This window comes from Myxine glutinosa, chromosome 11 (assembly GCF_964187855.1).
Source record: "Myxine glutinosa chromosome 11, kmMyxGlut1.1, whole genome shotgun sequence".
Lineage (NCBI taxonomy): Eukaryota > Metazoa > Chordata > Myxini > Myxiniformes > Myxinidae > Myxine > Myxine glutinosa.
This window is the reverse complement of record NC_136271.1, coordinates 125,090,429-125,118,228: the sequence shown is the minus strand read 5'-3', so window position 1 is coordinate 125,118,228 and position 27,800 is coordinate 125,090,429. Positions and strand designations below refer to the sequence as shown.

General features: G+C 44.5%; 1 protein-coding gene across 1 annotated transcript in view; it reads right to left on the bottom strand.

Moving 5' to 3' along the window:
- KCNH1 (potassium voltage-gated channel subfamily H member 1) overlaps positions 1–27,800 on the bottom strand; it is a 728,543-nt gene that overhangs the window by 524,826 nt on the left and 175,917 nt on the right. The window contains exons 5-6 of the mRNA XM_068131096.2: positions 25,688–25,806; positions 23,405–23,803 (exon numbers count right to left, since the gene is read on the bottom strand). Of these exons, the coding sequence (XP_067987197.1) occupies positions 23,405–23,803; positions 25,688–25,806 (518 nt within the window). The remainder of the gene's footprint in view (positions 1–23,404; positions 23,804–25,687; positions 25,807–27,800) is intronic.

Genomic DNA, 27,800 nt, shown 5'->3' with positions numbered 1-27,800 from the left:
TTGAAAAAGCGGCAAAGGCAGTCGGATTGCTCATTCATGTGTCAAAGACCGAGTGATTTTCATTCAACTTAAAGCGACTAGTGGAGAAGCTTAAAAATTTATCTGACTTTCAATATCTGTGGTCCTGGATCAACAAAAGTAAAAATATTTTGCAATAAGAAAAGCCAAGGCTTGAACAGCACTCAAAAATATGAATATTATATGGAAATCAAATCTTTGACAGAAACGTTCAGGTGAAATTCTTCCATGTAATACTAGAGAGTGCGCTTCTATTTTGTGCAGAGAATTGGACACTAACGAGGACACTTGAGAGGCAACTTGATGGCTGCTATACAAGGTTGTTAAGGGCAGCACTGAATATAAGCTAGAGAAAACATCAAACAAGTGAAGAGCAATATGGCGGATTGCCGTTTGTATCTAGTACTTAAATAAACTAGAGCAATGCGACTGTGTCGACAATATGCCTCCACATAGTCCCACAACGGTTAGATGCCCTCGTTCACTGTCCTAAAAATAAACAAGTTTGATTTAAATCCATTCAACTGTTTTCAAGTATCACATTTTCACCAGCCATGACAGGTTTCGCATCGATCGGTGAAGCGGTTTCAGAGAAGGGATTTATTTTTAAATATCGGCTTTCAATCTAATATGGCTGCCACGCCACGTGACATGTGACCTTAAATAATGTACACTCTGCATATGTATTGGTAGGGGATCACGTTTGTGAAGTTTTGTGTTGATCGGATAAGGGTCGTTTCTATTTCCAAGATGGCTGCCAAACCACATGCCGTACGACATCATCATTTTCAAATTATATGCAACAATGGTGCGAGATGATATTTGTAAAATTTCGCGTCGAGAGGGTAAGCGTTTTCAGAGATATAATTATTTAATATTTTCCTTCAATCTAATATGGCTGCCACACCATGTGAACAATGATGTTTTTGTGATCATCTTTTAATCGCCATGCCTAGTCAATGACACACGTAAAGTTTCGAGTCAATCGATTTGGTGGTTTAGGAGAAGATTTTTTTTAATGGTTTTCAAATGTTGTACTTGTGTGCTTCCCTCTCTCTCCCCATCTTGTCTCCCGCTCCCTTTATCTTATGTTTGATGTGTTAGTTTGTCTTTTGTGATTAATGTTAGCTCACCACGAGCCTCGATCTTGTATACAAAAACAAAAAACAACCTGTGTCAGTTAACTCAAACCAAGCTCACCTTCACTGCAACATAAACCGTTCTTCCACAAACACATAACACAATACATGAACCAAACAGGTGAAATATTTTGCAAAGCAAAAGTTGTACTGAGATGTCTTTTGATCCCCAACTATACTTCAAACCAGTTCAGCTCGTTCTGCTTTTGTAAACACTCCTAGGCCTTGTGGACCTGCTTGGCAGCTCCTTGCCAACCTTGTTTTAGCCATCGAGGTCAAAGATACAATTCCGAGCAAGTCAAAACTTGTCACACCTTGAGGTGAAATTAATGTAACTACCATTTCCTGTCATGGACACCCGGACTATTCCTGTGAGCATCCCTTTTTGTATTTGCCAATCCAGAGAAGGCATAAGGGAAGCAAAGAAAGCAATTGTGAACATCTCAGGGGCAGGACAGCTGCTCATTAGTGAAAAAAGCCTAATCTCCAAGGTGTCGTTTTCAAGCCTTGACACCGGTGCCATGACGCATGCACTGGATACTGCTTTCATCCAAGTCTATAAACAACATGTACATGATCCCTTTAATGGTCTACTTCATGGTGGTATAAAGGTCCTTATGGTACCCGATGGATGTTTAGATCTCCTTAATGTCTCAAAAATCAATTTGTAAAATGTTGGTAAAGGAATATCTTTTGGAGTTTAACAGGAAATGAACAGCTTAACAAGAAAACAATCTCAAATTCCTAAAACTGAGATTAACTGGATCTTATTTTATCAAATATTTCACTCCATGTCCGCATATTAATTGAAAACGCAGAAAATGCATCTTGGATTAGCTCCCAGTAATTTCTGTCTTACGCGTGGCATGATCGCGTGGCATGATCGCGTGGCATGATCCACGACTTACCATGGATCATTGGCTATGAAAAAGCAGGTGAAGTGTTTGTCAGACAGGAATTTCCCCCTTGTAAAAATAATAATTGTAATGTGGAAGAAGCCTTCTGTTATTTAAAAAAAGAAAAATCCTATGCTCAGGTCTTTAGCCAGAAATGGTTGAAAAAGGGAATTTTATTCGTACTTAGAAGTGATTGTGTACATATTTATTGATTGTGACGTCTGTGAGAGAATTCCGTCTGTGTTTGTTCATTCCTCGCCCTGCAATCATTTTCATACCCTCCCTCCCCCAAACACAACAACAACAACAACAACAACATGCATTTTAAGGCCATGTTCCCTGCTAGAGCGGGGGTTAGCCTTGCGGTCCCCATGACAATCTTCTCCATTTTGCCCTATTTTCTGCATCTCTCCTTGTTAACCCCCTTGCCCGCATTTCTTCTTCCACCATCTTTAGCCAAGTCTTTCTCAGGCTTCCCCGTCCTCTACTTCCTTCTACATTAACTTCCATCACTCTTCTCAACCAGTCACTTTCATCCTTCGTCAATACATGACCAAACCATCTCAACCTGTTCCTCTTCACAGCATCAATCACAGGCAATATTCCCATCATCTTTCGCAATTCATCATTTGTCTTCCTCTCTCTCAACGAGACTCCACACATCCATCGAACCATTCGCATTTCCACCCTTTCCAGCCTTCGTTGCTGCTCTACGTTCATTACCCATGTCTCGCTCCCATAAATCATAACACTTCTCACACATGCAGCATACACCTTTCCCTTCAGCTTCAGCGACACTCTCCTCCTCATCAGCATGCCACTCAGTTCCCGAAACTTCTTCCATGCACATCTCACTCGAGCAACCGTTGCCGAGTCTGATCCACCTTCTCCATTCAGCAAGTCTCCGAGGTAGCAAAATGTTTTCACACCTTCCAGCTTCACGCCGTCTCCAAGATCCAACTCAACATTTCCTCCATCTGCAGCTCCCTCTGTGCACACCTTACATTTGAATGTAGCTGCCACACTGGTTAATGACCCTCTCAGACCACTACATTTTTGATGAACCCACTCAGCACACATTGTACATTGAATGGAGTTCACTCCGACACCCTTCCTGCACACAGCACATGGCCACTTCCCAGTTCTTTCCACCTCACCACATGCTTTACCACTTGCCATCACCTTTGTCTTTCCGATATTCACCTTCAGACCTTTTGTCTCCATACATTCCTTCCACTTGTTCATCTTTTCCTTCAGTCCATCCATACTTTCCGCAATCAACACCAGATCATCTGCATACAACAACTCCCACGGTAAACCCTCCTTTACGGTCTGAGCCAGCACCTCCATCACAGCTACAAATAGTAGTGGACTTAGTACCGACCCCTGATGCACTCCCACCTTCACCTCAAACTCACCACTGTTCCCGTCCTTCGTCCTTACAGCTGTGCGTGCTCTTTGGTACATTGCCATCACTACTCTGATCAACCATTCCTCCACTCCTAACTTCCTCAATGCCCATGTCAATACTTTGCGTGGAACCCTATCGAATGCTTTCTCCAGATCAACAAACCCAAAAAACAACTTCTTCCTCTTATCCATGTACTTCTCCTGCAACTGCCTCACAATGAAAAGCGCATCTGTCGTTCCTCTTCCTGGCATAAATCCAAACTGCATTTCGTCGATCTTCACTTTCTTCCTTATCCTCCTCTCCAACACCCTTTCCAATACCTTCATTCCATGCTCCAATAACTTTATCGCTCGGTACGAGCCACACTCCAGAGGGTCACCTTTCCCCTTGTATAGAGGGACGAGGGTACTCAGTTCCCAATCCACTGGAATGCGGCCTTCTTTCACCACCAGATTACAGATCTCTGTCATTCTCTTCACGCCCCAACTTCCTGCTGCCTTCAACATATCTCCCACAACTCCCGTCGGCCCTCCCGCTTTTCCACTCTTCATTGCTTTTATCGCTTCCTCAACTTCCTTCTCAGTTATCTTCTCTGCCGGTCCTAAAACTGGGTTACTCTCTATGTTGCCATCCCATTCATTCTCTGTATTCAACAGCATTTCCATATATCTTTTCCATCTTCCTTTAATTCCATCTGGGTCGACAACGATTTGTCCCACTTCATCCTTCAAGCAACTCACCCCCATCACATCACACCTCTCTTTCGCTATGTGCTTTGCAATCCTGAATACTGCTTTCTGACCCTCTTCCGAATCCAAGCGTTCTCCGAACATTTTCCTACATGCCTCCTGCGCCTTTGCTACCTCTTTCTTTGCAGCCTTCCTGGCTGCCTTATAACTTTCATGCTCTGCTGTTTCTGCTCCCGTACCCTTCGCCTTCTGCCACTCTTTGAACTTCTTCCTCTTCTCGTCAATCCTCTTTCCAACCTCAACATCCCACCACCATGTTTCCGAGTGCCTCGGTGGTCCTTTTGTCCATCCACATACCTCACCAACGGCTCCCAACAGACTAGCTTTCATTGACATCCAACTACTTTCAAGCTCAACCACATCATCCTCTACCCTACTCAACCTCTCTTTTAATGCCTCCCTTACTGTCACCTTACTGTCACTTACTGTCACAACCTCCACACCTTCATTCTCGGTTGGTACTTCACCCGCCGAGCTCTCCTCGCACCTTTCACCCTTATGTCGCAGACAACCAAGTGGTGCTGTGAAACACCCTCCTCCCCCGGGATCACCTTTGTGTCCCGGAGGTGCCCCCTATCTCGCCGACGCACCATCAGGTAGTCAACGGTTGTCGTCGACCCACCTGACATGTATGTAACAAGCTTATTGTCCTCTTTCTGGAACTGAGTATTACAAATCAACAAATCAGCTCCATCAGCAAACTCCAAAATCCTTTCACCTTCTCCATTTCTCACACCATATCCGTAACCCCCATGAACTCCCTCAAAACCATCCATACTCCTTCCCACATGTCCATTCAGGTCTCCTCCCACCACAACAACTTCCTCATCTTTCACGTTTTCCATCAGCTTCTCTATCGCACACCAGAACTTGTCCTTCTCTTCATCGCTTCGACCAACCTGCGGAGCATATCCCGAGATGACGTTCACCAAGAGCTTTCCAATCATCATTTTCACCATCATCAACCTATCACTCACTCTAGTCACACGCACCACACTGTCTACAAACTCCTCAGAAAACAGGACACCAACACCATTCACGCCCTCCGGGCACCCTTGCCACACAAACTTGTATTTCTGTCCCTGCCTACCCTTCACCATTCTCACACCACTTCCCTTCCATCTCGTCTCTTGCACACAACATATGTCCACTCTTCTTCTGACCAATACTTCCACCACTTCTCCTGATCTCCCTGTCATTGTCCCCACATTCCATGTCCCAAACCTCAGAAACCGATCTCCACTTCGGGCTGCACCCTGCCCATATGTACTTGTGATTGTCATGGTTCTCTTTTTGAGGCAATGTTTTTTTTATGGCCGGATGCCCTTCCTGACGCCAACCCTCTTAGTCGTCTCTTACGACACGCAGGGATACGGTGTACCTATTCTGACCAGGGTACACACTGGGAAACGTTTAAAACATGTAAATTCTGGGGGGGGGGGGGGGGGGCGTCAGCATCACGGCTGCGGTTTAAACATATTCCAACAATATCCAAACAGAACGATGAAAAACAATCCGGGAAAAGTCTCCAAGCGAGAACGTGGATATGAGAAAGAAGGAGCAGAGGCGGAAGAAAACGAGATGCAGGGGGCGGGGCACAAGCCGAGACGAGGAGGAGAGCGAACAAGCACGTGTCCGGGAGGAGAGAAAGAATCAATATAGAATTCTTTGGCTAAGGAGGTGAGGTGAGGGGGAGAAAACAAAATAAAAGAAACAAGCAATACAGCGAAGGAAATAACCCAAACCGACAAAACACCGACGGGGGGGAGGGAAGCCCCAAGTCACCAGGCCGCGCACGAGGTACGACTCAGAAAACGACTAACTACACACAAGTTTGCACGAACCACAAACCAACACCAACTAGAAACACACAACAACACGTACACAGCAAAATAACCAGTGGAAACCCGACAAAGACAAGAATGGGAAAACACTCAAACTTCGATGCCGTGGAGAGCTCGAAGCACGCCTCACTCGCCCGAGGAACCGGAAGCCGGAAGCCTCCCCCAAACACACAACAACCAAATTATAAAGGTTTTGTATATATATAAACACCCTGGTGACATCCCTGTGGCTCCATACTCACTGTATTCCTGCCAGGTCCTCCTCCTCCCCCCTCTACGTCAGAGAAACTCAGTCGATAAACTGAGAGATTTAATTAATATGGTGTTGATGTATAATACTGGCAAGCATGACAGACCAAATAGCCTCCTCCTACAGTAAAGGTCCTTGCATTTAAATTAAATTTGATTTCTATATTTGAGATCATAAATACCACTTAATATATAGTTATCTAGTTCCGTCAAGTCGTATCTGACTTCTGGTGACATTCATGATCAGATTTATCCAAATATCCTTATCCTGCACTTCTTTCTGCAGCTCTGGCAGTGACAGCTTGGGTGCAGCCTTTACTCCCATCCACCCAGCACATACAAGGCCTGCCTCTTCCTTTTCTTCTTCTTCTTATTCTTCTTCTTCTTCACTCAACCATACCCAGCATGGTTGCCTTCTCTGGGATTTTGTGTTCTGCACACATGATGTGTCCAAAGTATGACAGTTTCTGTTTTAGCATCAGCACTTCTAATATACATCATGGTTGATGTACTTAATATACGTATATGCAAAACTAGAGAAATTTACATTTCCCTTTAATAAATAAACAAGAAGATGTCATGCAGAGCACGATACATGCAAAATCTACCCCCCCCCCCACCCCCCCCCCCCCAAAAAAGGTTGCCATTGGTCCAACAAATTGTCCATTTCATCAAGATAAAAATTGACGATCTTGATCAAAGCTCGGGTTTATAGGATCAAAATTGATTTTAGGAGTTTGACCTTGAGTTGACATTTGACCTTTTGACCTCACTTAGTCGGTTTTCTAATTTAGTGACAATATACAAATGCTGTTCAATTTTCAAGTCAATCAGATGAAAAATGGCGATTTTAGAAATTTGACCTCCAGATGACCTTTGACCTCAAAATGAATAGGTTTTTCAATTGTGAGGACGTTTACAGCTTGGTGAAGTTTCATGATGATCGGTTTAAATACTCGGTTTCAGTTTGATGATCGGTTTCATGATGATCGCAACCGATCAAGATACTTGAAAAATCTTCGATTTTGCAAGTAATAAAAACCTTTCCTTTCACGCCGTGAGGCGCATAGAGCTACCCAGGCAGTTTCATTGGCGAAGGAGTATACTCCTGGACAGGTCGCCACTCCGACGCAGGATACTCAAATGGCTTATTACCCCAGTAAGCTGGTACTCATTTTGCCGGAAGAACGGTAGGCTGAGTCAACCTACCCGGTGTTATTTCAACGGCACGACAGGGCGTCAAACTCAAGACCCTAAGATCTCAAGCCAACCACCTTAACCGTTAAGCCAACAACAGGATATATTTCGATATGCTTCACGCAAATATGTGAAAGGTAACTTCCTGTTCCTTTGCTTTTCAAAAAAGAGAACATTGAAATTATTTTTGGTGAAACAGAAGGATGGTGGAAGATCGGAGTCCACAAGCCCGAACAACTCTCAAAAAATAAATAATCAAAAGCCAATACTATCGACTGGATACGTCTTTGACTTCAGCCCCCAAGTATCTTCTTATTGGCTCCTTTCCCTTTTGTCTTCCTTAATTTCAAACTGCCTTTTGTCTTCCAGAAATCTTTTGTCTTTCTTTCTTTCTCCCGCGGCACTTTGTCTGTGTAATATTATGTAGATAACTCCTCAAGCAATTGGAATCTGACACATAAGCATTCAAATAACACACATGCATCTTCTTAGTAATGTCATTAAAGAGGAGAAGGCTTGTTTAATAATCGTATATTAACTGATGCTGTGAGCTGCATTTATTTATTTATAATGCCAGGTATCACAACATTTGGCCCTAAAGCTTGGTCTGTTAGTGTTCCGATATAAACCCTAGCTCATGATGCAGAGAGCTAGTTCAGATCCCCTATGACTTTGTCCGTCCGGTGTCTACTCATGTCCGTCTGGTGTCTTTATCCTGGATGCAATGCATGAACAACCTCACAGCACTGTATATACCCATCCTCCGATTTACGGAATATATACGTTTTTGAAAACTTGTGCAGGAAGGGTGTCGATGTGAACTCCATTCAATGTACAATGTGCGCTGAGTGGGTTCATCAAAAATGTAGTAGTCTGAGAGGGTCATTAACCAGTGTGGCAGCTACATTCAAGTGTAAGGTGTGCACAGAGGGAGCTGCAGATGGAGGAAATGTTGAGTTGGATCTTGGAGATGGCGTGAAGCTGGAAGGTGTGAAAACATTTTGCTACCTAGGAGACATGCTGACTGGAGAAGGTGGATCAGACTCGGCAACGGTTGCTCGAGTAAGATGTGCATGGGAGAAATTTCGGGAACTGAGTGGCATGCTGACGAGGAGGGGAGTGTCGTTGAAGCTGAAGGGAAAGGTGTGTGCTGCATGTGTGAGAAGTGTTATGATTTATGGGAGCGAGACATGGGTAATGAACGTAGAGCAGCAACGAAGGCTGGAAAGGGTGGAAATGCGAATGGTTCGGTGGATGTGTGGAGTATCGTTGAGAGAGAGGAAGACAAATGATGAATTGCGAAAGATGATGGGAATAGAGCCTGTGATTGATGCTGTGAAGAGGAACAGGTTGAGATGGTTTGGTCATGTGTTGAGGAAGGATGAAAGTGACTGGTTGAGAAGAGTGATGGAAATGAATGTAGAAGGAAGTAGAGGACGGGGAAGACCGAGAAAGACTTGGCTAAAGATGGTGGAAGAAGAAATGCGGGCAAGGGGGTTAACAAGGGGAGATGCAGAAAATAGGGCAAAATGGAGATTGTCTTGGGGACCGCAAGGCTAACCCCCGCTAGCAGGTCTAGCAGGGAAAATGTGGCCTTAAATTGCCTGTTGTTGTTTGTTTGTATACGTTTTCGAAAAGTTGTACATAAAGCGAAATACCGTAAAAAGAACCCGATTTTCTCATTGACTTCCATTATAAAATGGGAGATGCGTTCCTATGGAAAGTTGTTTTGGCCCCAAAAATAAACCCCAGGACGTATAAAAAAACCAATAAGAATGCAGCAAACCATTTTTAAGTATATATTTATAAGAAACTACTGAGGCACCCATGATACACATGGGTGGGTGCTCAAAGTCTCAAAGCAAAAAACGTTTTGAGAAATTCTATGAAAACTCCCACACACTTTAGGACACATGCAGGGACCCCAAAAGGTGCACAGGAAATTTGGTGGGGTTTGCCCCAAAACTGCGGGAGTGGCACTGTGTAAAATCAATGTACCTGTAATAATGATGATGATGGTGAAGCTGATAACAATAGGGATGGTGTTGGCTGGGGTAGGTTGGCTCTCGTGTGCCATCATGAAGGAAATTGGTTATTTCAGAAAAAAATATCAACAACGAATGTGCTGTGATGTCAATGGAAAAGTCGATACACCGATGATGATGCGAAAACTGCAAATGCCGAACCCCCTAATGTGTCGACACGCGGACAACTTAATTCACTGCAAAACTTCTTGATAGACTGGATTCCTTGTCTTTTTCCCCTCTTTGTTGAGTCCTTTTGTGGATCCAATTATTGAGTGCCACATAGAGCATTCCGTGGGAAAAACACAGAGTCTCCATATTTTTAGCCGCGTCGCAAGATGCTGGTCATAGAGTGCCCTCTGCTGTTGTTGTTGTTGTTGTTAGCCGCGTCGCAAGACGCTGGTCATAGAGTGCCCTCTGCTGTTGTTGTTGTTGTTCTTCTTCTTCTTGTTCTTGCAGAGAAGACAAAACCTCAAAGCTCCACCCATTCTGGGAACCATAGCTCCACCCATTGTGGGAGAGGCTTCATATAAACAAATATCCACCATTTTATTAACTCGCATAGCTTTGAGGCCTGTTTTGTAGGCCCGTGGTGTCTTCCTCTCTCACACAGTTTTATTTCAAATCAAATTCGATATATCATTTCATTTTTCACAGTCGCTAACATAGTTTTAGACTCGGTTGAAAAAAAACGGGAAGAAAATCCGATGAAAGTTGCCCTTTATAGAACGAAATGAATTCTCAAAGGCCTGTAACTTCAAGTCCATTGAGATATATATTTTTTAAATCGCGGCATGGTCAGTCATACACCGCCCGAAATAACAGACGGGAAAATGCCGAGATATATTTAAAATGCCGAGATATATTAAAAATTCGTCCATTTGATGACAATCGTCACGATGAAATATTTAATTTATACGTCGTCACAATAATGTGGAGAGAGGAGCATAGCTTCGTTCACGTGTCGCCACATACGGGAAATTGCCGAGATTTTTTTTTTTTTTATCGCGGCATGGTCAGTCATACACCGCCTGAAATAACAGACGGGAAAATGCCGAGATATATTAAAAATTCGTCCATTTGATGACGATCGTCACGATGAAATATTTAATTTATACGTCGTCACAATAATGTGGAGAGAGGAGCATAGCTTCGTTCACGTGTCGCCACACACGGGAAATTGCCGAGATATATTTTTTTTAAATCGTGGCATGGTCAGTCATACACCGCCTGAAATAACAGACGGGAAAATGCCGAGATATATTAAAAATTCGTCGCCACACACGGGAAATTGCCGAGATATATTTTCACTTTGCACAAAAATAACATCAAGTAATCGAATCAATAGGAATGTCCTGTGCCTATAACATCGACGTTATAGGCACAGCTGCATCTAGGCATTGTGTAACATCGACGCGGCTTTTGTTTTAATTAAAACTTTTTGTACTTGTTTTCCCAACATCTTGAAACGTCTGACCTTGTGCCTTGTTCAGGGAACTGAAGCCACTCAACGATAAAGGGCAGATCATTGTCTGATGGGCGCAGTGTGTTCCGGGGGAATGAGGAAGTCTCTCCCTCATGTGGTCCACAGGATGTCTTTGCCTCGATTATGAAGGAGTGCAGCTTTGTCAAATGGCACCGACTTCCATTTGTAGTCTTGGGTAACTCCAGCGATCGTAGTATCATGATAGGGTAGATTACCGAACCAGCAAAGGTTTCCACATGCGGTAAATGGCGAAACTGGTAATGCTGAACACGTGAATTAGTTGGCATGCGGAGCAGTTTCATACGGGTGGAAACTCAAAATCATAATTGTATTGAGAAATTTATGAAACCTCCCACCCACCTTCGGACACCTGCTAGGACCCCAAAAGGTTCCACAGAAAGTTTGGTGGGGCCAGCCCCAAAACAGAGGGAGTAGTTCCAGGACAGACAGACAGTCCTGCATTATTATATAGACTTGATAATATTATGATAAAATATTGTGGTGTTGATGGGTTTAACTGATGACAAACCGTCACTCCAGGGGTATGTACAACCCCTGAAGTTGGACAAACTCACATAATTACCCTCGCTAGAGGAGAGGGTATTGCATTTGAGTCCGTTTGTCTGTTTGTCCGCACAGAATAAATATGATTACTCCCGCCAGGGAGTAATGCATTTGATCGTGTCCGTTTGTGTGTGTGTGTGTGTGTGTGTGTGTGTGTGTGTGTGTGTGTGTGTGTGTGTGTGTGTGTGTGTGTGTGTGTGTGTGTGTGTGTGTGTGTGTGTGTGTGTGTGTGTGTGTGCGCCTATGTATGTTCGTATGTTCGTGTGTTTGTGAACAAGATATCTGGAAAAGTTCTGAACGGATTTGGATGAAAGTTGGTGGGATGAGTGCCTTGGGATAAGGAAGAATTGATTCGTTTTTGGTGAAGCTCGGGATATTATTCCGGATCCAGGAATTTTTTGAAGGATTTTTTACCATTGGGCTCATTTTTTTTTTAACATTATCTTCTTCTATATATTCTTTTATATATTCTATATATATTCTTCTATATCTATATATATTCTCTATTCTCTATTCTCTATTCTCTATTCTCTATATTCTCTATTTGTTTGTCTGCGCAAGCTAATCGCCTGAACGGTGAATAAACAAAACGTATTTTCCAACTTGACCGACGGCGGGAGTATGCGCTCTACTGAGTGGCGTTCTAGTTTTCTCTGCAACCGTTGGTCCAATTGACAGGAAATTTTCACCATAGATGCACCTCCACCTGTATAATTTTTTTTATTGACGATTATGACGTCAAATGTCACGTTGTACAGTCGCCATCTTGGAAAAACCGAAAAACTGCGCCTCTATATCTCCGAAAGTGCTGCATAGAAAAAATTGACATGGCTCATTATAAAGAACTCTCCATGGGGAATAAAATAAGTTAATGATGGTCATAGGTGCCTCCATTATGACGTCACAATTCGACAAGTACAAAACTTTATCGATCAAGAAATTTCTTTCGCGTCATCTAGGGATAAATTTGTGGAGAAAAAATAATAATGATGACGTCATCGGTCATGTGGTTCGGCCGCCATATTTGTTTTAACATAAAAGCCTTAAAAACCACTAAAAACACGACCTGGCGAGGGTCTGCAATCTCCGATTGCTCTTTCTTGTTCACATTGTTTTTGTAACTGTTCTAATCTCCTTCAACACTCGAATAGCAGGAGGCCTCATTACACTTTATAAGCAATTCCCCAAGGATCGTTAAAACATGTTCGCAAACTAGCGGTTGGTCCAAGCATGCACAAAGTCAAGAAGGCCGGAGCACGTTCCTTATGTCTATAATATTGATTTTAAATGATACTGACATGGGAATGGACAAGACAAAAAACCCAGACACACTAAAACAAACAAATAGGGAAGGGAGGATGCGAACTTATGAAACTGTGACTCAATACTAATTCATTAAATAGCCAAACCCTATAGTGCCAAAATTAAACTGTCAACCATCACACCAGAACAAAGGGAAAAGGCAAGGGCTGGAAGCAGACACGAGTTGGTTTGAGTCCACCACGACCCGTGAAGAGTTGTGCAGTGCAATAAGATTGGGGGCGAGAGGGGTGATGATGGGGAGATGGCATCCATGTATTGTAAAATCTCTCAAACAGTCCACACCCAAAGGCGGTGACAAGGAGGCTGCGAGAATGCATACGTTTCTATCTCCTGTTACGGCAGCCTCAGCTTATGGCTAATCGCTTATTGGCAGCTCCACAGGACAGAAGGCGGCACGTGGACACAACGCCCTCCTCCCCCATCCGGGATCTTCCCCCAGCTCATAAGGCAGCTTATCACGCCATCCTTTGCCAAATCACTCGACAGAAATGCCACCCAAGGCACGAAGCAATTTTCAAACATCCATCATGCTCCTTTAAAGCGCATTTACAACGCATTTTGTGTCCATAGATCCACAAACCTTCACCTGGCCTCGTCTGTAGATAGGAAGTTTTACATGACACATCATTACCCAAAGCTGCTCTTTTATGGACACTCACTGCCACATCATTGATATAACCTTAAAATTACCTCTGACAGATCCGTGGTTGCAAATGTGAATCTGTCCTACTCGAGCACAGAGTTCAAACTATTCTTAAGACATTGTAGTTATGGATTCACTGACCTCCCCGACCAGCAAATAACAATATCAACAAGACCCTCGCCAGGATGTGTTTTCAGTGTTTTTTAAGGCTTTTGTGTTAAAACAAATATGGCGGCCGAACCACGTGACCGATGACATCATTATTACTTTTTCTCCACCAATTTATCCCCAGATGACGCTCAAGAAATTTCATCTTGATCGGATGAAGTTTTGTACTTGTCGAATTATGACGTCATAATGGAGGCACCTATGGCATCATCATTAACATATTTTATTCCCCATGGAGAGTTCTTTACAATGAGCCATGTCTCAAAATTTTCTATTCAACGCTTTCGGAGATATAGAGGTGCAACGTTTTTCGGTTTTCCCAAGATGGCGGTGGGAACCACCTGACCTATGACGTCATAATTATCATTAAAAAAATTATACAGGTGGAGTTGCACATATGGTGAAAATTTCCTATCAATTGGACCAACGGTTGCAGAGAAAATCATATTTATTCTGTGCGGACAACAAACAGACAAACAAACAGACAGACAGACAAACGGACAAACGGACTCAAATGCAATACCCTCTCCCCAGGCGAGGGTAATAAGTACAGTACCAAGCGTAACCAACACAATGCGCTAAATCAAAACAAGCCAAGATTGTGTGGCACAAAATGCGTGGAAAACAAGTACAGTATAAACAGCACGTGCAAACGACCTGGATCATTATGAAATGCATCATAGGACAAATGAGATTCAAAATTCCTTAAAAAGTAAATGCAACATGACATAATTCATTGGTTCCCGAATGTATATGTTGCGTGACAGAGAAATTCCATACATTAAGATGCCTAGCGAGTACATGTGCGTGTGCATATACAGCATATACACAATATATATATATATATTCAACGATATAACAGCGTGACGAGCGCTGTCCCGATCTCCTGTGGACCGAAGTCCTAGACCAAAGCGTCACCTCCGACCCGGAGGCCTCAGCCCGGCCACTCTGTCAACAAACAGAGATTTATTCATTGGTCCCCATTGGCTAAACATCAAGCAGAGCCGCCAATCCAGATTTCGGGCTTATTAACCCTCGTCAGGACGGTATACTGCAAAAAAATCTAACCAATGAGCTTGATATATGTGTGTGTGTGTGTATATATATATATACACACACACACACACACACACACACACACACACACACAGTGCATTCAGACCCCTTCACTTTTTTCACATTTTGTTATGTTGCAGCCTTATGCTGAAATCGTTTATATATATACACACACACACACACACACACACACACACACACACACACACACACACACACACACACACACACACACACACACACACACACACACACACACACACACACACACACACACACACACACACACACACACACACACACACACACACACACACACACTGCATTCAGACAGTAGTCAGACCCCTTCACTTTTTTCACATTTTGTTATGTTGCAGCCTTATGCTGAAATCGTTTAAATTCATTTTTTCCCTCATCAATCTACACTCAATACCCCATAATGACAGAGAGAAAACAGGATTTTAGAAAGTTTTGCAAATTTATTAAAAAGAAAAAACTGAAATATCACATTTACATAAGTATTCAGACCCTTTGCTATGACACTTGAAATTTAGCTCAGGTGTCTCCCATTTCTCTTGATCATCTTTGAGATGTTTCTACACCTTGATTGGAGTCCACCTGTGGTAAATCCAATTGTTTGGACATGATTTGGAAAGGCGCACACCTGTCTATATAAGGTCTCACAGCTGACAATGCATATCAGAGCAAAAACCAAGCCATGAGGTCGAAGGAACTGCCTGCAGAGCTCAGAGACAGGATTGTGTCGAGGCACAGATCTGGGGAAGCCTACAAAAAAAAATCTCTGCTGCATTGAAGGTTCCCAAGAGCAGAGTGGCCTCCATAATTCGTAAATGGAAGAAGTTTGGAACAACCAGGACTCTTCCTAGAGCTGGCCGCTTGGCCAAACTAAGCAATCGGGGGAGAAGGGCCTTGGTAAGAGAGGTGACCAAGAACCTGATGGTCACTCTGGCTGAGCTCCAGAGATCCTGTGTGGAGATCTGAGAAACTTCCAGAAGGACAACCATCACTGCAACACTCCACCGATCTGGGCTTTATGGCAGAGTGGCCAGACGGAAGCTTCTCCTCAGTGAAAGACACATGAAAGCCCACAGAATCTTGTTTCTCACAGTCTGAGAGTCCTTTAGGTGCTTTTTGGCAAACCCCAAGAGGGCTTTCATGTGTATTGGTTCTTGGATGGTTCTTCAAAATGAAAGTTAGAAAAGTCATGCTCCTAACACTTAAAAAACTTTGAATGTATGAAAACAGCCTTTTCGTGAAATTTTAAGCCATTTGGACTACAGTTCGGGGTTGCACACGGAGTTTGTAATTTCACATATTTGGCTCGCGTAAATGTTTGGAGTTAATTATTTATTTTCCACTGCTATTCTTGTAATTTTGCCCATTGCAGTTGACCTATGACCTTGCTATGTACTGCACATTTTGAAGTTGCTTTTCAGTTCATTGAATACAGTACAGCTGTACTCTGGTGCATGCAGTTGCTCTCATTGAAGAGTACAACAGGGGATGAACAGCAAACCCAGTATCTGCTTCAAGTTGTGACAGAACATCGTCAGAGGTTTCCCGATTGCAGGAAATCGACACTTATCGGGCAACAATGAGTGGCTGGAAACCATGAGTCACTGTGCAACCCCTAAATATTTCACATGGAGAAGTTTTACCTTAATACCAAAAAAATTAAAGGTTCGGAGTAGAACAATTCAAAACAATTTTTTTACCTTATGTAGCTAAGAACCACCCTAATGTACTCTCCAAGTAAAACCATCCTGATCTCACCTTGGATCAAGTTCATTATTGCTTTATCTTCATTATTGCTTTATTTTCAAGCAGTGCACCCAATTCCTGTTCCACATCACCATGTCAAAAATTGAATTTATTGTGTCGATTCTCTAAAATAACACTTCGAGAACATCCACAACACAACTTTCATTTCTCCCAGGTAAACATCTTTGTTTTTTTCCCTTCTCCGAGCCAGGTGAGGCCAGGAATTTGGAGTTTGGCCAGGGTACAAGCATGCGATGATCGAATCTTTTTGAGTAGCCCATCTATTAAATACCCTCAAACAAAGGCTAGTAGATGGGACACATGCAGAGTAGTCATTGTAATGAAATCGTCATCCAAATTACGACACTGATGTTATTCGCCTCATGGCCGCTACGCGACCCTTTCTCGGTTCCTATATATATATCAGCGCGGACAGGCGATGTAGATCCGTCACCACGATGTAACCCTAGCGATGTACCTCTAGAGCTTCTCTGGGCTTCCCTTAGAAAGGTAACGTGTCTGCAATATGTATCAAAGCTTTTATAGTCATACAGCCTGTCCGCACCTGTATTCACCTGTATGTATTATTAATACCATGTTTATTGGTTTCTCTCTAGATGATGTTGAGAACGAATTACGATTAAACCTACTTTGGGTTGCTGTTGTATCTTGATTTTCACAACACTTAATCGTAATTCCTCTCCTGACATCACTCCTGCACTGCTCGCCTCGGAGAAGAATGCCCAGCGGAGGACCCGTCGAGCTAGCTCCAGCAACGGAGCTCCGACTACTCTCGCTGCCGGCCTGCCTCGAAAGACGGGACGTCGCAAGCCTTTTCGCGGGACCGCGTCGACAAAAAGCGACCTGCTCTCATGAGACCCGAACGCCAGAGCAGGCGTGACGGACTCCGGCTCGATGCCTGGAGCACGATGCTACTGGGCAACGTCCCGCGGTTGAGACCCCGTCGGAACGACGGACCCGCTTGGAGCCGCCGGCCTACCCGTCCGATCGCAGCTCGGAAGCACTAACGGCTCCGTCCGAGGGATTCATCCTAGATATGCGTGCCTCGGCCCGAGTTGAGATTCCTACGCGAGTGATCACGTCTCCCATGTCGGCTATGCCTCCACACGGACGGCACACTCCGACCACTCGCTACTCAGTGGCCCATCTACTCCGAGTCACATCTCTCTCTCACGACCGGCTCCACTCCGACCACTCGCTACTCTGTGGCCCATCTCCTCCGCGCGAACGCGCGCTGCTCGTCGGAATCACGCCGTGCCTCTCACGACCGGCTCCACTCCGACTACTCGCTACTCTGTGGCCCATCTCCTCCGCGCGAACGCGCGCTGCTCGTCGGAAGCACGCCGTGCCTCTCACGACCGGCTCACCCCGACCACTCGATACTCGGTGGAACCACCTCCTCCACGCGAATCGACGTGCACTGCTCCCATCGCGTGCTACTACTCTGGGAGGCCCGCGATCCCATCCTGATTCCGATCACCTCCTACACGTGGCACCCTTCGCGTGGCACCGCACCGTCGCTGGAAGGAATCACTACAAATGCACGACGCGCCAGTTGCGCGCGCCGCCTCTTCACTGGATGGACCCCTTTGCATGCGGTTCCTCTCGCGGGCACTCTGTGAGGCCGGCGATTCTGATCGCGGCCGTCGCAATCCCACCTGCGATAGCAGCTGCTCCCCCGAGGCCGGCGACTCCGCTGCCCGGATTCGCCTCAATGGAGGCTCGCTTGGCACCATGCGACGACTCGTCGCAGCACGGATGAGTTTCTATGGACGTCGAGCGGGACCTTCATAGCCTTTCACGACACACGGGCATATGCTTCTAATGGTTGATCGTATACCTGACTACCATGTGTATTCTATAAGTGATCGTTCTTCTTCGTCCTTTGTTTTACTTGATCAAACGGCGTATGCGTTAACCACCTGCGACCATTGTAAAAATGCTGTGCATGGAATGTATGTGGACCGAATGCTTTCATTCTTTTTTTTTACACCCCGCGTTTCACCCAATTATTTAATTCGATAAGCTGTTGGATTGCGTTATATTGCGTTTATGTAGTGTTGGTGTAGAGCAGGCTTGTCGGACTGAAAGGCCTCCTCTTCATCCTTCATGCTCGATGCACCTCATATGAGATGCTACTTCAGGGCGTTGTATGTGATCGCTCCTTAGACCCGGCAGCCAGGCAGGCGGGGCGCTGCTTCGGGTCGTGCGGTCTGTCGCTGCCGGGCTTGCTCGCCATCTCGACTCGGCGTGCTCGCCCCTCGGCTCGGCGGGCTCGCCCGCTCTGGATCAACGGGAACGGGCCGAGACGCGGCTTTCGGTTTCCCTCGTACGCGGTGCGCCCTAGATGATGCTTTCGCCGTCGGCCGGGTTCGTGTGCCGTGTGCCGATCTCGGGCTCGCTCGGGTGCTGCTGCGCGCGAGACGTTGGATTTCGGTGTGCTGCTTTGCTCCGTCTGGGGATGCCGCTCGGCTGGAGCTCGCCGTCAAACCCGCCCGACCTACTTGATGACGTCATCGACTGTATCACGCGTACGCTTTACAGCATCTTAGACGCGTTCGCTTCGCGGCGTCATTTGCGTAATGGCGTGCTTCCCGCGGTCTCATCGGGGATTCGTTACCTTTCTATGTACTAATTGTCCTTTACGTAACGACGTGTACAACGTACCGCGGCGCTCCCTCAGGGTCACCGCGGTGGGAGTACACGGTGACCTCGTGACATTGAGCGTCGCGCCCGACTCCCTCGTCGCCTGCGCATGTAACGAGGACACCGTACTGCGTGCTCGTCCTTGACTCTGGGCTCGTTGTTATCGGACAGAGCTCTTGCCTCGTACAGTTCGAGACTGCGAGACGCCTCGTCTGATTCCGTTTCCCTATGCCCCAGTCTGACTGTGACTCAGCCTGACCCAGACTGTGAAGGTCGTCTGTCTTCGGTATGCAGCGCACTGCAGCCACCTCTTTAACAGATGTTTTGTCTACCTCGTTATTCTTGCGGTTTGTGGATAGTATGTCCTAGGGATATGACCATGTTGCTAATCTGCCGCGCTCCCGTGAGGTCGCGCTGGTCTCACTGGGTACACCGTGACCCATGGCCCCTGCGACCTTTTGTTTTCTCGACATGGCCCATCCCTGTGATCGGGCCACCTCGACTCTTGTGGGGACCCGGGAGGTTCTTGTTGCTCGCCCGGGTGGCGACTCCCTCCTCGCCCTTGTGGGTTAGTTATGCGATGCGCCAATTGATTAGACAATATTTTGTGATAATCTTTTATTGATTTTAAATATACAATTAATCAATCAAATAGAGTACACCTCTCCCTCCCAATGCAGCCTCAATGAGCTGCACTGCGGTATTGCGTCCGTGGATGGACGATCCAACCGCGGTCCGGCTGGATCCGTGCCATGCCACGTTGGCGTTACCTGGATGGATCGGTCGGACATCCGGGATGGCCAATCCATCCGGGCCTTCTCTGTGCCATTGCGTCCGTGGATGGTCGATCCATCCGCGGTCCGGCTGGATCCGTGCCATGCAACGATGGCGTCAACTGGATGGATCGGTCGGACATCCGGGATGGCCAATCCATCCGGGTCATCTGGCGTGACAATCATGGCAATCAATCATAACGATCCGGGACGACGCTGGGACAAACATGGTTTGTCCAGCCGGAACTCTCTCGGTCTGCCGATCTTCTCCGATCCGCGTGACAATCATGACAATCAATCATAACGATCCGGGACGACGCTGGGACAAACATGGTTTGTCCAGCCGGGACTCTCTCGGTCTGCCGATCTTCTCCGATCCTCCGCGCGCGGTGCAGATGGACAAGCTTGCCATATGCATCCCGGCGGTCCTGCGCGCTTCGCTGGAGAGGCGCGTTTCGACCGTTTGTGCGTCGTCGTAATCGGCCATGCCGGTCGTCCAGGCAGCCTTCAGAGGCCGCTCGTGACTCGTGCGATCGCTGCCAACGGTAGATTCGCGTGCCGCTACATGCGCTTGTACTGCGTATGTACCCTTGGGAGCCAGGGCGGGTACAGACCTACTGTAATGGTCTTCTTACTTACTGTTATGGTTTACTGAATTACACATCTGCCACACCGACATCTGCCTGTAATGCGTTGCTTTGCGTCGTATGGCCAGTCGCTCTTCGTCATGGCACACCTTATGTAATGAGTTGCGAATCTCAAAGGTACACCTTATCCATCTAGCTACTGAGCCGTTTCTCACTGTTCAACGAGGTACACTTATCTACTCAGACTACCCCACAGGAAGACTACTACTACCCACGGCTCAACGTCTTCTCCCTGGGATGACCACTGCATGCTCGGTCCGATATCTTCTTGACTGGGACTTCCTCCAGATGTAACACATCGCCATGTCATGTGACCAGATCCTCAGTTCTGATTGGTATACGTTTGAGGGGACATACATACATACATACATACATACATACAGATGGACCAGCACTGTTCTTGACGGCATTGCCCAATGGGCTACGCCATAAACATTAAAGTACCATACATAATAATAGTTTTCTATTCGATTGCAGAGGTAGATGTATACATACAATTCATCCATCATCTCTAATTATCATGAGGGCTATATCTATAGCTGGAGATTGATTGCTAACTGGGCTAACTGGCTGAAATGCAGTAACCCTGCCATCGGGATTGATGGCCCCTTGGACGTTCGACCGGCAGTGACATCTTTCCAATGTATTTCGTTCTTTGCATTCCTATGTATTCCTCTGTATGTGTCTGCTGTTCTTCACCGCCGAGTTTGGATCTAAGCGCGGGGAGAATGTAATGAAATCGTCATCCAAATTACGACACTGATGTTATTCGCCTCATGGCCGCTACGCGACCCTTTCTCGGTTCCTATATATATATCAGCGCGGACAGGCGATGTAGATCCGTCACCACGATGTAACCCTAGCGATGTACCTCTAGAGCTTCTCTGGGCTTCCCTTAGAAAGGTAACGTGTCTGCAATATGTATCAAAGCTTTTATAGTCATACAGCCTGTCCGCACCTGTATTCACCTGTATGTATTATTAATACCATGTTTATTGGTTTCTCTCTAGATGATGTTGAGAACGAATTACGATTAAACCTACTTTGGGTTGCTGTTGTATCTTGATTTTCACAACAGTCATATCAATCTCTAATAAGGTAAACACAATTGAAGGCATAAATATGTCTACATGCAGCTGACCGACAAATCTATGCAATGCCAACGCTGAGTCAGACAACATAAATATCTTATCTGGTGCATCCGACGATTCCATTTCACGTGTTTGTCACTCCAGGCCCCACTATTTGACTGCATCGTATTTGTAGCATATGTCCCCATGTAAATACAAATCTAGATACCATTGTTTTTACCCATCCCACTAGATCATGCCTGTGGGCCGACATGCTATCCCATGTCCCACACATTCCACATCCTCCACCCAAAAGTATACAATTATAGGGGACCTCTTTATTCTTTCTGACCTTTTTACCTTACCCCCTACAGTTTAATATCACATGCAAAGTTAGATTAACTGACCCTTATTATTTCATCAATGTCATTAATATAAATTACTCATACAAGCAAAGTTAGGCCCCAACCTGACCCCTACCTTTCTCTTCTAATTATTTCATTCCATCCAGACTCAAACAACTCTGCCCACTCTATTAGCCTGCTTTTTTGGCACTTGTTCTTAACTTAGTTTGCAATGTTGAACTTTACTGTAAGATTTAGGAAAATTAAGATCATAAACACGCACAATATACTTGACTACCATTATAGACTCAGCTAGTTAGCATAAATCTGGATGGATTCGGGTATATCTACGTGTACAATCAAAAAGAATATCGAAAACCAGACCGCCACCAACTCAATTAGTGGCAAGAAGAGAAGATTCGACCACCGAACAATCTTCATCTGGAACTGTGCAGACACCATGCGCCAGGTATTCGATTATTCCAAGAGGAGAGCACGTGCACCATCATGTGACTACGATGCGGATGGTCAGGCCCAAAGTGGTTGCACTCATGTGATATCACTCCCCTCCCCTTGGACTGCCTGCACAGTCCCAGATGAAGATCACTCGGTACTCGAAACGTCGGACGCACACCTTGCTTTGCAGGGCAGCTGTGCTTCTTGTTAAGGACTTCATTTTCTGAATATCCAACAACGGATATTACATCTTTGAATTTTTTTTTAGCAAACTTGTTAAACACAATCTCCCTTTAATTAAACCAAACGGAATCATTCTATTCATCACAAACTTTACTAAGCGATGTTTCCCCAAGTTACTAGTTGTGATTTCAAATACCTTAAATGCTATCAGAGAAAATAATGTACATTAAAGACATGGAAGAAACCCATAATTAATACAACATCAATTATTTGATGAATATAGTTTTCATGGACCTCAAAAAGGCCAACACACTTCACTGGACAACACAATGTTGCACAACAAACTGAAAAGCACATCAAAATTACTCACATACAACATCAATTATTTGATGAATATAGTTTTCATGGACCTCAAAAAGGCCAACACACTTCACTGGACAACACAATGTTGCACAACAAACTGAAAAGCACATCAAAATTACTCACATACAACATCAATTATTTGATGAATATAGTTTTCATGGACCTCAAAAAGGCCAACACACTTCACTGGACAACACAATGTTGCACAACAAACTGAAAAGCACATCAAAATTACTCACATACAACATCAATTATTTGATGAATATAGTTTTCATGGACCTCAAAAAGGCCAACACACTTCACAGGACAACACAATGTTGCACAAGCTGAAAAGCACATAAAAATTACTCACCTCATCAACATTTTCAAACGCATTGATGATGTCGTATGGCAGGCAGGACAACAGGTCTATGACGAACCAGGTTTTCAGGTAGTTTGCTCGTATAAGGCCAGGGTCTGAGATGACTTCACCAGCAGGACCCACGAAGGTGGTATGGAAGTTTAGGACAATGTCCACCAGGAATATTACGTCGACCACACTGTCAACCACCAGCCATGCCATGTTGTTCTGCTTTTGCTTACTCCTGAAGGAGACGTTGTACGGAACCATGATGGCCGTGTAGAAAGTGAGAATAAGAATGAGCCAGTCCCACGTGGTCTTGAATGCACAGTAATGCAGGATTATGTGAGGTGGAGTCTTTGGCGTTTCCTGCTTGTACTGTGGCAAGATGTCAAAATTCACGTGTGAAGCCTGAGGGAAGAAGAGAGAGCCTGGCCATTAGATTTGTCCATGGGGGGACGTTGCTCTACAGGTGCGATGTGGAACACAGGAAGGCAGCCTTGCTAGACAGACCTATACCTTACTAGAACCTTACAGGTGGTAGAGCAAACCAGCAGTTCAATAATGGGAACCTTCTTTTACCTGTGAGTCTCCATTTTAACTTAAATTCACGAATCAAATATCAACACAGGTGGTTAAAATATCATGAGCCTCTAACACGTTTAAGCAATAGCTGGAATTAAAATTGTAGAGCTTGGACTCCACAAACTCAAACCACTCTACAAAATGTTTTATTAGTACTATTTCTTGCATCAAAGTTGGGATATTGGGAATTTTCAAAGCTTGTAATTAATTACCTCTGCCACCAAATGTGGAGGTAATGTCTTCACCCCTGTCTGTCTGTTTGTCCGTTTGTCTGTCTGTCCGTTTGTGAACAAATATATCTCAAAAAGTTGTGGACGGATTTGGACGAAATTTGGCAGAGTGGTAGTGTATGTGACAAGGACGAAATGGTTAGATTATGGTGAAGATCCGGATTCGGTTCTGGCTCCCAGAATTTTTTTCAGTGATTCTTCACCATTGGGAGATAGGGCCAAAAACGATACATAGCAGGATATGTCAAGTTATGGACGGATTTGAACGAAACTTGTTGGCCCGGTTGTGTATGTGACAAAGAAGAATCGATTCGATTTTGGTGAAGATCCGGATCCGGATCCAGATCCGGGGGCTTTGACAGGCTCCTCCGTTTTGGGGGAGGGGGAAGGGAAGGAGGAAAAATTTACCCGTGCAGAGTTCTTTAACCTCAGTGTTGCCCAGGTAAAAAAGGAAATTGTAATACCCTCTGCCACCATCACCAGGTGGCACTACACCATATACATTTACACAGAGAATTTACGCTCCTCTCCAAGTCCCACACACCTCCGAATGAGACCGCGGCCACATAGCCGATGTTACCCCCCAGCCAAAGTTGTATTTGTATTTGTACCCCGAGTAAAGTATATAAGTGTTTATAGCTGGAGTACCCAGCGTTGCTCATGTAAAAAAGAAACATTAACATATTTGAAATGAGGATAAATATCATGGAAAAAGTAATTACATCCAAATCAGAATCCATCACAAATGTCAAATCATCATTTCACCTCTTTGTTGGTGAATGCACTGTTGATCACGTTTCTGAGTTAAGTATGATGACTTTCAGGAAGAAGAAGAAGCTTTACTCCCAAGTTCGTACACTTCTGGAATTGTTTGATTTTTTGTGTTCAAATGTTTGTGGTTTGTATTTATTTATGTGAATGTGTACTTGTATATAATTGTAAGTGTCATTAATCAAAAGGCTTAGGCACTATAGAGAGATTTTTTTTAAATCCAAAAAAACGATCTTTTTATTTTCCAATTTTTTTTCCCCTAAAACACTCACAGGCACTTACTGATGAACCTCTTAAAGTTTGACGAAGATCCGTTCAGCCATCTCTGATAAAAATGGCGACACAAAGACAGACCAACGGCTCTCTTTTATAGTACATTTGTATAATTTTGTATTCCGCACAAGGCTGCTTGTTTGCATCATTGCTGGGAAGCGGGGATACGCCTCCGATGTCACACCCCCCCCCCCCCCCCCCCCCGTAGATTAAAGTAGGAAATTGTCAATTTGTTCAGGGTGCCGATGATAACTTGCCTACTCTTCGCGAAAGACACCATGAGATCTCTAACGTCCGCTATTGTCAGCAGACGGGACGCCCAGTTTGGGATTGAACTTACTCATGAAACTATTGCGTTAGCCAACAAGTAGATGTTAATCAGAGATGGTCCTATCCGGTCTAGCCTCAATAATAGAGGTGGAGGAATTCCTCTCACCTCGGCCAGTCGCAGAGGCTTCTGGGTGGCATCACTACGATGGGCATTCGCCGAAAGTTGCTGCAGAACACTCCTGCTGCTTGTCAGAGCCCTCGTTAGCCGTGCAAACTTGGCCCAACCTGGCGTGGAAGGACAACATATCATAAGTGTGTCCAGGGTACTTTAAACGTGGCATGAACAACCTGTACAAGGGTATTTCAAATTTGACTCTAATTTATCCTTATACCAAAAGCTTTATGCACATTACGAAAATGATATTCACATTTTATCACAGCATCCTCATACTTTAAAGCTGGGGTTCTTAACCTGGGGTATGGGGACCAAAATCTGGGGGTATGGGACTCGAATAAATTATAATAATAAATTGTAATAAATTCAATGAAATATCAACTTTAAATATATAATAAATATATATTTAATTATAAATATATATATTTCAAAACAAATTATATTTGTATAATTATATTTCAAGCAAATATAAATTCCATTTTCTAATAAAATTCGAATAAATCAACGATACGCCCAGGCGTATGCATGCGATTACAATGCATGATTGACATGACAATGAGAACATTTACATAGCGATTAGGGTGGGTCAAAGTTCACATTGAGCCAATGTGCTGTCACGTAATGTAGGCCCTACATTACGTGAGATTGTAGGCCATTAGGACATCAGGTGAAGAACCGAATATCGGCAATTACGGCAATTACGACCTCATTCTCAATTTGACACGATGAGTGGCAACGATTTAGTGAAGGATGATTTGATCGAGTTCCAAGAAGGTCAAAGAAAGAAAGCTGATTTCGGAAAGGCTGGGCTGGATGTTAAGCAGTTTTGGTGTGAGCAGATAGCAGCTTACCCTAGCTTGGCGAAGAGGGCAATGAATGTGTTGGTTCCTTTCACAACTACGTATCTCTGTGAAACAGGTTTCTCTGCCTTATTGAACCTGAAATCAGAGTGGAGAAATCGACTTGATGTGTCCGATGATATGCGAGTGGCATTGTCACAAACTGTGCCCCGGTTCCATATTCTGATTGCACGAAAAACGGCTTGCATAAAACTTGCATGTTTTCGTTTAGTTTAGTTTGTTTTGTTTCTTTGTTAACAAGCAAAGAAATAAATAGGGATAAATCCTAATGATTTTCTTTCCTGTTCTGTTCCTAATTATCCATATGTAAAACTAAGCTACTGAGATATTTTGAAGTCACACTGGAACCTCTTCCCCATCTTGTCTTCCGCTCCCTCTTTTTATATATTTTGTTTGTCTGGTTGATTTGTTTGTGAAATAAATGTTGGCTCTTTCACGAGCCTCGATTCAGTATACAAAAAAAAACAAAAAAAAAAACCTAATGGGACTGGTAATCAGGCGCCGATCCCGGAACTAGGCCCTTTTCTGGGTAATAAGTTACCAATTTTCATCCAAAAAAATAGGCAATTAAAGTAAAAACACCCCTCAGAATGCACCACAGAGCACATAGAAATCAAAAAAATTCTAGGGGGACATGCCCCCAGTCCCCCCTAGCTATGCGCACCTAAGGTGCTCCTTGGTCAGTCAATAGCCTGGCGAAGGTGGTATGGGGACATCGTGGGCAATCCGTTGGGGGTCTTGACAGGGAAAAAGGTTAAGAACCCCTGCTTTAAAGCAATACTTGTAGCAATGGAGTGGTTGCTTTAATGTGCCTTCAGTGTAGGATTGTTTGGGTTGTTTGGACCCAGCACAGAACATCATTCTTAAATCGCCTCATTCATCAAAAACTCTTTTCCTTCAAGATGCTCTCAAATATGCCCCTCCTTGACAAGGCAATAACTGAGCAACCAATCAGTGAATTTTCAAAGACTTGATATTTTTGTTGACCAGAAATTCCACAATTATTTGGTGTTCCATGCTTTCCCACACTCTCATTTGCTGCCATCTTGATTCTCAGGGGGGTGCATTGAAGCAGAAAACACAATTATGGGTATTGCTTGGATTGTGGTGGTGGAGGCCACACTCTTGACAGAGCATCGGGATGTCCGTGACAAGTGGTGAATGTTCCTGGGACTAAGAACCAGCCCTGGACAGGTAACCACACCGTATTCACTTCCGTATTCATGTTGTGGAAACTTCCGCCC